Here is an 11,832-nt window from a genome sequence, read left to right as displayed (position 1 = left end):
TGTAACCTTGAGTGAAGAATAATGAAACATCAGCCCTTTAAAGCTCTTGCCAACACAGAGAAGCACTTAAGCTCCTGTCCACTCCAAAGGAGATCAAGATGATAAGAAAACCAGCTTTAATAGGATCATCGCTAGAGTTAAATAGAAAGTGGATCAGTGCTCATTGATGCAGCAAATACACTTTTTTTTTTAAATTAAAGAGGAAACAAATATTGATATATCATTCAGGCCGATGTCAACATACTTAAAAATCATGATACATGTATATTTATTGTCTATTTTTAAAATCTCACATAGTAAAGGGTGTACTCTTTGACTTATTGAACTCATAAAAAGTATTGCAAGGCTGGTGTAATCTTTTAAATAATCTTATACGTTACATTTCCTTGTTGCATAAACCTCTACGTCATGTGTACCTGACTAGGTTACGAAGAGGACACAGATATCTCGCTAAGATATCAACGCCCATTTATTTCAAGGAAAAAATGAGTTTAAAAAATAGTACACTCTGTACTTCTTCAAAAGAGAACAGAAATGATTTTGTAATCCATGGAATATAACTCATGAAGTCACATGATCATATTTTGCATATCATGCGCCTTCGCATGATTGAGCTCATGATGAATATTTCAACTAACTGTAACAACAATTGTTTTTAGTTGGATAAAGTATATGATATGTTTAAAGACAGAATACTAAATAGGCTTTAAATAACTAGTGAATGAATTATGAACACATAATTGAGTGTTTGGCAAACCCTTGCTATTTTCATTTTCTGATGTTTTAGAGTCATGTGAGGATACTTAACACAGAGTTGCACTTCATTTTCATTTCCGAATTATTGTTTGCTCTATTTCACAATCAAATGGAATGCGTTCTCTCCAACGCCGTGAGCTCAGGCTTAAGTTCAACCCCTCAGTGATGTGAAGATGACCTTCACCAAACCATACCTCAACGACGTGACATTTAAACAACATATATTTTGCTTACATTGCTTATGACATAACAGAAAAACCATCCGGCTGATGTCAAGTGTATGTTTTCATTTGACTATGTTAACTTTGCAGATTGGAAGACGGGAATGGTAGTTCATGGTGGCTTTGTGTTTGTGTTTTCCAGTTTGTAAATCACATACAGTGGTACCTCGACATACGAGTGCCCCGACATACGAGCAATTTGAGATACGAGTAAAATTTTGAGCAGATATTTATCTTGAGATACGAGACTATTTTTGATATACGAGCAGACAGCGGACGCGAGAGACTGCTCATAAGAACATCATGGGCACGCTCTCTCTCCCCGCAACTTCCTCGTGTAATGTCTCTGGTCGCAACTCCCTCTTTGTAATGTCTCTGCGAGCACTGGGCAGAGCGTTGCGTCTTTTTTGTGTTTTTTTTTCCGTTAGTCAGTGCGAATGGCGTATATACTACTTCTCGTTGGCAAGTGGTCGTGCGTTATAGTATTGTGAGGACATTTGTGTGCATCCTTTTGGGAATATTTTGAAGGGAATACAAAAGCAAACAACCCTCGATAGGTTGCATTTGAAAGTCAGGGTGGAGGCAATGTCAAACAAAATTAGAATTAAGTTTAGTGTTAGGTTCGATTAAACTTATTTTTGAGTGTGTCTGCATCGTAATCCAAGTTCAATTCAATTTGTTTTTGTTATGTTACGAGCGCGTTGCCATGCAAATTGCCCCCTCCCTCTGTCTGCCCCCCCTTCGAAATCAATATTTCAGTACTATTAAACACATTTTAGTACTATTAAACCACTAGTTATTTGTTACTTTGTTAATAGATGGCGAATTAGAACAAATAAAAATGTTTTTCCAATCCAATATCCTGTTTTGGGTGTTTTTTTCAGAGGGTTGGAACAAATTAATTTGTTTTTAGTTCATTTCTATGGGAAACGTCTGTTTGAGTTACGTGAAAATCGACATACGATCTCAGTCTCGGAACGCATTAAGCTCGTATCTCGAGGTACCACTGTATTTTGCATCCTTTCGCCTGGAATTTTTGAAGTGCGTATTGGCAGACATGAGCAAGTGGCAGTACTGCTAGAAAACGACCTTGAGCAAATATACACTTTTTTAAGTAATAATAGAGAATTCAGGATGAAATTCACAGTATCCCAGATGAGACCTTGCAGCGGTCAATGAGGAATCTCAACAGTAGCTTTTAAAAATGCATTCGTACTGGAGGACGTCGTCTGAAGCAGAAAGATTAAAATTTCATTGTTTCTTAAATGGCATGTATTAAAGGTTTCATTTACTATGAACAAAATATTCTTGATTTTACTGTATTATCACAATGAATTATATGACTAAATAATATGCATGCTTTAATTTTGTAAATGTAAACTTTGGAATATTACATGAATAGTCGCTTTGTCAACCAGATTAATGCAACAAAATTCAAATTATATTTGATAATTCGATATAACTTTCGTTCATTCGCCTCATGCCGCCATAACAGCGCCTTCAATGGCAACCAATGAGTTAATAAACAAAATTACATCTGTGTATGTATATATGTGCTTATATATGTGTGTATGAATGTGTATATGTGTATGTACACGTATGTGTATGTATATATTTCAGCAACACGCTTATTTATTTATATATTTATTCATGTATTTAATTACTAACTTACTTATTACCTATCTATTTATGTCTAAAATGCCTTTCCTATTTCTGCATCCTCACCCTCTTGCTACTGTGACAACGAAATTTCCCTGAATACGGGATGAATAAAGTTATCAAAAAATCCAAATAAAGACCCTTCAAATGTCCCAAAAATAGCAGAAACTAACCCAGGAATGCCCAAAAATCTGCCTTAATCAACAAACGAACAAGAAGTCCCTCAAAATCAATAGGAAATTAACCAAAATTGACCCGAAGTGACCTTTAAGCACCCTAAAACGCAAGTTAAAAAACATACAAGTCACGCAAAATTAAATAATTACCTGCTACTGACAACAATCAAAGTCCAATTCACTTAAACTGGTTGTGGATGCTCATCTTTCCGTGCCATTGATGAACAACCGCAGCAAGTAAGTTAACTTTTTTGGGCCAAAAATAAAATGGTCCAGGCCCACTGGACATGGTGTTAACATTAATAAAGCCCAGCAACCCAAACTGGATTTTCACATCCCTGCTCAAGCAGTTGCCGTACATTCACACTCCAGTTAGGGTGCTGCCGCTGTTCTCCCAGCAGATTTCATCCTGATTGACACCACCATTAGAAATAGTTACGCCTGTCAAGGTCTTCACTTCATAATATATTATCCTGCAAGAGAGACACCTTAGCAGCAGATGGGTCGCACAGGGTCACATCCAAACCATTTTCCAGAGAGCAGTAGACTCTGACTAACTCTCGACTGCTGAAATAATGATGAGTGAAGCTACTGGATACTCGTAGTCGAGGAACTAATGTTGAAGAACGCACGTAGGGAGCTGGGATTCTTATGTTGCATGTCACTATGATGGATGCCGCTGATATCCGGATTTTCTACACCCTATACACACTACGGACATTTGCATATAGAGATACAGTTATGGTGTCATTTTTTAAGTTGACACAAGCCTGTTGGATACGATTGCAGATAATGTAGTCATGTGTATCTGACTGCATGTCTGTCGGAGTCTGTATTAAAACATTTCGCATAGAGGTTGACTCAACTGCATAACGTGTTGCAAGTACTATCATCTTTTTTGTTTTTAAAAAAGGAGAAAATAAACTTAGATAAATATGTAAGATTGGTCAGTTCATCTGTCTGTCTGTAAGTTCATTATCAATTACTTCTAAATTTAATTGAAACAAAATCTAGTTATATTTGAAACGGTCATTTTTTTTTGTTAATGACCCTTTCTTGTCAGTCAAATCAGTTGACCGGGTGGAAATCATAAAAAAATTGAAGACTATTTTTGAAAGGTCCATAAGCAAATATTTTGTTAACATTAATGAGCTAATATAAATAATTCTTTCTGCAGTTACCACCCGACATCCATATTGGAATGATTGTCATGAGGCAGCAACATCCTTGAATGTAATTGTGAAATAGCCCATTTAAACCATTTTTGATTGCATTGCATTGTTGCAGTGTGCAGACAATGACAGTGCTAATTGTTAGAATTATTAGGTAATATTCTATATGTGTTGTAAGCATTTTTCAATAAGTAGTAAAGCTATAAATCAAGTCATGGGATGGACTTCTTCCTGCGCAGTCCTCTCCTCAAGGGCAAGGGAAAAGAGACGGACACTTTTTCCCAGCAGGACCAAATGAGACTGTTATGTCGGGGCTTCACCAGCAGATTTGAAAATACGGCTTTGTTGACATTATAATACTGCTTTGTTGACATTATAATCCTGCTTGAATGCTTTGTTTTCCTTATAATGAAAATATTATGTACCATTGTTTTGGGGAGATGTCACACCATTTCATTTTGAGACTGTTGTTTTTCTAAACCAGAAGGTGTTATTGTACTGATTACATGAACATGTTTTTCGAATGTCGCGATTAAATACAATGATTCAGTTACTAGAATTTAGAATGCACTGTGGACTAAGGCGGCGTCGCATTGCATCTCCTTGCAAGTTGTAACCAGAAATGTTGAGAGATGTTTTTCCTTTTTTAATTAAATATTACTAATAATGATTTAAAAGGTTTGAATCATTATTCTAACACTAATCTATTCAAAATCCTCTAAAACGTAAACCTAATATATAACAACATTGACTTGGAGAAGTGCAATGTCATTATTATTTCCCTGGAGGCGGGTAAGCTTCTGCTTGAGGTGTTAATAGAAGACAAACGTCCTTAGGTCAGATTCTGCTGTCAACTTTAGGACCATTTGTCATTCAACATATTGCTTTTCTTTGCAAAGAGTGGAAAGGGAATAATCTCAAGAGGCATCACAAAAACAACAACAACTCCAATCCAGATGCGCTACAACATAATATTGTTTATTATTTCTAGGCTTGTTTCCAGATAACTAGCGATCCATCACGTTATCTAACTGCAACCTGAGGATTCCATTGTGGCCCAACACAATACGCCCACCGTTGAACAAAAGCAATGCCTAGGAACCAATTTCCTCCAAGTGTCATGAATAAGAATCCCATTCATCAAATCATAAAGGCAGAGGAGGGCTTAGTGGAAATACATTATTAAGCTGTCAAAGTAAAAAACGCAGTAAGACAGGGTGGAAGGATTGAATCTGTCTGTTGTTTCTGTGATAGAAGTTTTCTTAATGGTCTTGCCTGAGGAAAGTCAATATTACTCAGGTTAAAGCCTGCAGTGAAAAGCATCCAAGTTTTGTGCAGGATGATTTCAATGACTTTTATTTATACTATTATTGGTGTGCAAAAAATTCTAGGTGTAATTTTTAAATCCCATCATGGTATTTGAAAAGGTTATGTTGCCATTTTATAGTGACTGAAATGTGGCCTGAGATACTTCAGATTTTTATCTATTTTGCAATTATAAATGCCCATTCCATATCCTAAATAACAAATGTGTCACTTATATTTAGGAAGCTACTCATTCGCTCAACCGTGTAATATAAAATGGACGGAAGTATGACAACTTTTGTCTTGATATATTTTAAAAAAAATATTATTACTGTATGTAAACCACTTTAAAGGCCATTAAGAGGCTTTTACTGTGTATTGATAAAAAAATGTTAGGAGCCTTTCGTGTTGATAATTTTAAATCAAGGCAGGCTTTACTAATGCCATTCAGAAATATAGCCACACCCTTTGCAGACTAAATGAAATTTATTTTGTTGTACAAGGATGTTTGAAGCGTATAGTAAAACCTAATAGTACTAATACACAGGCATTTGAAATATTACATGATTGACTAAAAAAAAAAGGTGTTGCAAGAGGAAAAGGTCTTTTTTTGGTGCGTGTATTCCTGAAGCCAAAGCTACACTAAATTTATACACTTCCAGGGGAGAAGCTGCCATACTTCTGCTTTTTAAATGCTATTGGTAACACTGTACATAAATAAAAAAAACAAGAGAAATAACGGTGTGAGTTTCACATAGTGTGGAAAAAAAGAATGGAATAAAACACCTGTAATATAGACAAAGGGTGTAGCCAAACATCAATATGTCTAAGGTGTGCCCTTTGGCCCTTACTCCTTTCTACGCTTCTTGTCATGGTAGTCGTCCTTGGAGCGGCTGCTGGTGGATGCTCTTTTGGACCCCCCGTGCTGCTTGGCCTCCTCCAAGAACTTGTCCAGACCGAAGGGGTCCTCCTCAAACTGGACAGGCCCCTCACGCCTCTGCCCGTGGTCAGCACCAGAGAACTCTTTGTCGGGAACAAACCTGAAACGAGGATGGCAAATTCGACAGAGTTTCAGCCAAGAATTTGTTTGCGGGAATTTTCTGCAGTCCGGTGAATGTACAGACTTGAAAGTTTTCCAACTTAACTTTCAAGCTGATGATAACATCGGAGCTTTGAAATATAATGCTCTCCTCTAAGCCTATTTCTGCATGCCTGAGCTTATCACATTAAACTATTTTAGCGTTTAAGCTTATCTGATAAGTCGTTTTTTTTCCAAACTGAAAAATGACTTCAAATTATTGCAACAGCAAGAATCAGCTATACAATCGTCACATGTGTTTGTACCATTATTCTATATACCCGGTAGTCAATAAACAACAAGACGCTTTGTCTTATGAGAGCCTCAACCGACATGTTGCAAAAACACATTTTCATGTACCTGTTGTTTTGCATGAGTGTATCAAAGTCATCAGCATAGGCGTCTTTGTCAATGGCTTTGCTGGGCCGGTAGATATTGGAGGCCATGTCTCTGCCGCCGCGGAAAGGCTGGTCATACACATTGTACGTCTCGTCCTCACCACCGGCAAAGCCGCTATCCATTCCCTAGAAAGAGAAAGGACATTTTAAGAGACAATCCAATCCATTGTTAGAATGGGAAACAAATAGTAGAAGTCAGGTCCTCCTTGACACCCATACTTATTGATTCAAATCAGTAATGGGAAGATTAATTTAATTAATTCTTGTGGTTAAGAGAGATTTGTGATCAGACATTCCTAAATGTCAGACCATAATTCTTTGTCACGTAGTATAAAGCCAGTGTAGGGGATAAGACCCCCCCCATCCGAAAATTACAATTTTCTATGATCCACCCAATTCCCCACACATTTTGTATGTCTCATCTCATTTTCTGAACCGCTTTATCCTCATTAGGGTCACAGGGGGTGCTGGAGCCTATCCCAGAGGAGGGGTGGCCAGCCGATCGCACGGAACAAGGAGACAAACAACCATTCATACTCACACTCATACCTAGGGGAAATGTAGTGTCCAATCAGCCTACCGTGCATGTTTTTGGAATGTGGGAGAAAACCAGAGTACCCAGAGGAAACCCACGCAGGCCCAGGGAGAACATGCAAACTCCACACAGGTGGACGTGACCTGTTTTTGAAACCAGGACCCCAAAGCTGTCAGGCCGACGCAGTGACCATTCGCACCACAGGGACGCCCCCATTTTGTATGTACGTATTTTAAAATAAGCGTCTTTCTTATTTCTGGTATAGTGTCATAATGTCTGTATGCATGCGTTAAACTCACTTTACTCTGGTTGAAAAGTCGCTGGTCAAACTGAGCCCCGCTAGTGGTACGAGGGTTAGGGACACCGAGGGCAATAAGCTCACTAATATCTCTGTCCTGGTCCCTCTGGAGTTTGGATCTGAACCAAAAAACAAACAAACAAAAAAAACCATTACACAAATTGAACATAATGAAGCATAAAATCCTGGCAACTGACAAATGTTCAGCACCTCTTATCGGGAGCTGCCCTGGAAATGTTCCTGTCGTGTTGTCTCTCTTTCCTTCTGTCGTGGCGGATCTCTTCACGCTCCCTTGCTTCACCGTCTTCACCACCTTCACCAAACACAAGAGTGAAAATCAAAAAGTAGTAAAGGATTTTCAACATTTTCAGACTAAAATCCAGCCATATAACTCCCATGGGTTTGATATTGACGTGTCACCTTTGTCGCCATGGCTTTTAATTCCGGCTCTGCGATCTCGGGCCATTTGGGCCAATTCCCTGAGTTTCTCCTCTTTCTTTTCTTTCTCCTTTTGGGCCATCTTCTTTTCCACCTGTGCTCTCATCTCCACTGCCTCTCTGGCCTATAGACACAACAAAAACTTTATGTAGGCATTGCAAAATTCCCAACAGGTGTTAAAAAATGTTTAATCAAAATAGTATTATACACAAAGATTTTATTTAGGATTAAATCTTTTTTATGTAAATAAAAACATCAACAAAGTGATTTCAAGCGACGTCAACACCAAATACTTTAACATATTATGAAAAAGGCTTTGATTGAAACTAATCTAGGGTTGAAAATAAATAAAATAATCCAACCAATGAATTGAAAGGGCTATGCGTAAAAATACTTTTCTATCGGCAATGTAGAGCGCCTCGGCCAGCTTGGCGAAGTTTTCGTTGATGTGAACCGTTTGCAGTCCCCTCCCGTCAGCCGCCAGACGTTTGTCTAGAGGGATGGTGTAACCCTAAAACAATAAAGGCATTGTTTAGAGAGAAATAAAGGACAAAATGAATAAATGTGAATTTGGTTCCATTAACATTACCTTTGCATTTTTCCAGTTGGAGATGCACGGAGGAATCTTCCATTCTTGCTGTTCTTTAACTGTCATCTGAAACCAAGGAGAAAACATTTACCAACTAACATTTTAGTATTTTTGTTTTTTAAAAAAAGAAAGAAAATGTTATAGGGTTTAGTAGGACAAAACAGAAGGTTTTTGCCATATGTCACTTAAATAATACCAAGTCAAAACGCTTTCAGTTATGAATCAATGCTAAAACTTTAATCAAGTCATAATTTACAGTCCTGTACTTTCCAGATGATAAATCACTATTTTTTAGAATTTGGTTAGGTATCTGACCTAGTCTTATTATTTTTTTTGACTGCCAGCAGCTTGTTATGCTTTTTTAGGGATATAGTTATCCAAAAACAATTAATATGCCACAATAACAAATGCTTATTTTTACTGTTGTTCGCTATTACTGTATTTTCAAGACAATAAGCCAAACTTTTTTCAAAGTTTGGCTGGGACCGCGACTAATACTCTAGTGTAAGGAAAACCCTTCAAAAACTGGAACCAAAAGAACCTTTCTGCTAGGCGAATGCATGACAGGTGCCGGAGGGGACGGAGGTCCACGAGGGATCTTCTTGTTGATCCTGCAACACATTTATTTCTGATTAAATATGGCTGGGTTAACCTCATTGCTGAAGGACATTTGTAATATATCACACAGGACTCAAAAAAGAGAGACATAATTACTTGAAACGTGGTGGTTCCATGGGGTCTCTCTGCATTTCCACCATGCGGATAACACGCTGTTTCGCCCCAGAATTGAAAGCCACTCCTTGCTGGGATGGGGTGTATCTGATGGACACAAGCAGAACACTTTCCTTTAGATATCAGAAAATGTTTTGTATTGTTGCCGGATTAGACAACAATTACATTTTAGAACAGATTTTTCTCCACTGACAGATGATGAGAACTGTTTTGATACCTGATGTACTGTGCTGGGGCCTGTTTGTCTGCTGCACGGACAGGCATGGCAGCAGCAATCTTTTGAGACACCTGCTTGCTGAGGGCAGCACGAGTCTTTTCAGTCAGCTATAAGTTGAACACAAAGGATCAGTCTCATTCAGCACAAAATTTTATAGAAACAATTACTATTGATTGCTGTAATATGTGATGAACTTCAAAAAAAGATGAAAACCCTATGTTCTGTTTAAAAATGACCTGTACCACAATAAAATACTCAACTGCAGTAAGATAATATAACAAGTACTACTACTAATAAAATACTAGCATGTACTTAATGCAACTAAAAAAAACCATACCATATCTTACCTCTTCAACAGATTCCTCATCTGGCTTCTGTAGTTCTGGTGGGTCGTCATTCATAACTTCTTTGGGAAGTAAATCTGTATACTTACTGAAGATCACCTGCAATAAAGGCACACAATGTTCAGCTAAATATAGTTGACATTTTGAGTATTCATAGTTACTAATCAACTCCTGTATCAAACTTAGTTTTTATTATAAAAAATATTTAACCCACGTTAATGGACCATGTCAAATTACCCGTTAATTGACTAAGCAAAATGTTGGTAGGGCAAGCCTAACCCTAACTTTTGCAATAATCTGTGTTTATGTTTTAAAACGTTTTAGCCCCAAAAAAATGATGTCCTTTAAATGTGATGTTATTTGATTTAACATACCTTATCCTTGCTCTGTCCTTGCCTTGCAATCGCATCATACTTTATTTTTCCTTCCGCATCCACCTGCATAGTCAGGGCATTGGAGGTTTTCTTTTGCCGACCCATCTCCAGAGGAAACTGTGCCACATGGATCTCGGGAAAAGCTCCCCCATCACCAAAGTCCTAAAGAACAACAATAATTTTCAATTGCAGTCAAAGTAACCCTTGGAAAACTCATCCACGTGTTTGTGTCTCGATTGTCTCGTCTCATCTTCTGAACCGCTTTACCCTCACTGGGGTCGCGGGTGGTGCTGGAGCCTATCCCAGCTGACTTGGTGGGCAGCCAATCACAGGGCACAAGGAGACAAACAAACATTCACGCTCACACTTATACCTAGGGACAATTTAGAGTGTCCAATCAGCCTACCATGCATTTATATGGAATGTGGGTGGAAACCGGAGTACCCACTGAAAATCCACCCAGGTGCCCCACTGTGAGGTCTCACTCGCTAACCATTCATCCGCCCTGTCTCGATTGTAACATTTAAAAATTCCTTATTATGAATCAACTAGTATCTGCATTTAAATTCCCGTCTGCTAATGACTAGTTATCTTGGTTTCTACCTCCAGAGCGCGAGGAATCCATCCATGCCTGTGGCCGTAAGGAAGTGGTTCTCTTCGGGTAGCAACCAAGGCAGTTGAGTAGGACTTCTGGGCACGAAGTCTATCTTCTGCTTCTAGCTGGTCCTGGGAGAGCTGGATGGGCGCCGGTAAAAAGCTACAAGAAAAAATGCCATTATTATTAATCAAGTTATCCAAACCCATGATACCTGGTTTATAAGTAAACTGTTTAAATATATAGTACTCCACTGAACACGTATGGTGGCCTGCTACGCTAACGTTAGCTTTGCGACTGAAGCAATATTACGCGGCGGCTCGTGACGTTCACCTTTGACGAGTTGGATCATTTGTAAATATTTGTGTTGATAAAGCTCAAGAAAAGCAAATGCTGTCAAGAATGTTACCGATTAAATACAAAAATCCCTAGTCGCGACACTTACCTCGCGAGTGCCATCTTTTCCCTTTTTCCGTAGCAACCTACTTCCGCCTTCTTCTTCGTTAAAAGTTAATGTGGTCACGAAACTACTGACACCTGCTGGTTGAAAATAGAAACTACCGTGCTGCGCTTCTATGTTGCATACAGCAATGGAATTAAATTTACAGATATGATTTTCAATTTGTCCCAATATTTGAAACATCCACCATAGTGTAACGTGCGACTTTTCTTTTTGATGTAAAGCACAATGAATGTTGCTATCCAAATAATTTTAACATGCCTATCCTTTCCTATAATCAAGATACAAAATATATTCACCTACTTAAAGTCTAATCTTGTAGTCGTCAAATAGCATTTCAAATCTAAACTTGGGTAGAACAGTTAGTACAAATACATGTTTTCATATAGCGACTATAAAAAACCGATATAAAAATGTACACCTAAATATAAAGTAAATTTACTTTCAGTACAGTAACTTCCCACCACAGCAAATAACATACTTTA

At 38.1% G+C, this 11,832-nt stretch overlaps 1 protein-coding gene across 1 annotated transcript; it reads right to left on the bottom strand.

The window, feature by feature from the left end:
- Positions 1-5,756: 5,756 nt before the first annotated feature.
- snw1 (SNW domain containing 1) lies at positions 5,757-11,441 on the bottom strand. Its single transcript, XM_077587713.1, has 14 exons — positions 11,333-11,441; positions 10,896-11,049; positions 10,293-10,454; positions 9,922-10,017; positions 9,575-9,681; positions 9,340-9,444; positions 9,167-9,236; positions 8,626-8,691; positions 8,431-8,547; positions 8,019-8,160; positions 7,809-7,911; positions 7,600-7,717; positions 6,728-6,891; positions 5,757-6,329 (listed from the first exon to the last, which is right to left on the bottom strand). The coding sequence occupies exons 1-14, from the start codon at positions 11,344-11,346 to the stop codon at positions 6,137-6,139; spliced, it is 1,611 nt and encodes a 536-aa protein (XP_077443839.1). The 5' UTR covers positions 11,347-11,441; the 3' UTR covers positions 5,757-6,136.
- Positions 11,442-11,832: the final 391 nt, after the last annotated feature.

The sequence above is a fragment of the Stigmatopora argus genome, chromosome 19, assembly GCF_051989625.1.
Source record: "Stigmatopora argus isolate UIUO_Sarg chromosome 19, RoL_Sarg_1.0, whole genome shotgun sequence".
Lineage (NCBI taxonomy): Eukaryota > Metazoa > Chordata > Actinopteri > Syngnathiformes > Syngnathidae > Stigmatopora > Stigmatopora argus.
Note: the sequence above shows the minus strand (reverse complement) of the source record. Positions and strands in the feature narration are given on the sequence as shown.

What these genes read in the sequence shown, in the direction of transcription:
- snw1 (XM_077587713.1), bottom strand. An exon ending in ATGAGGAATCTGTTGAAGAG is followed by an intron (nt 9,682 to 9,921) that starts GTAAGATATGGT and finishes TTCAACTTATAG; the next exon opens with CTGACTGAAAAGACTCGTGC. An exon ending in GACTTTTCAACCAGAGTAAA is followed by an intron (nt 6,892 to 7,599) that starts GTGAGTTTAACG and finishes TTCTCTTTCTAG; the next exon opens with GGAATGGATAGCGGCTTTGC.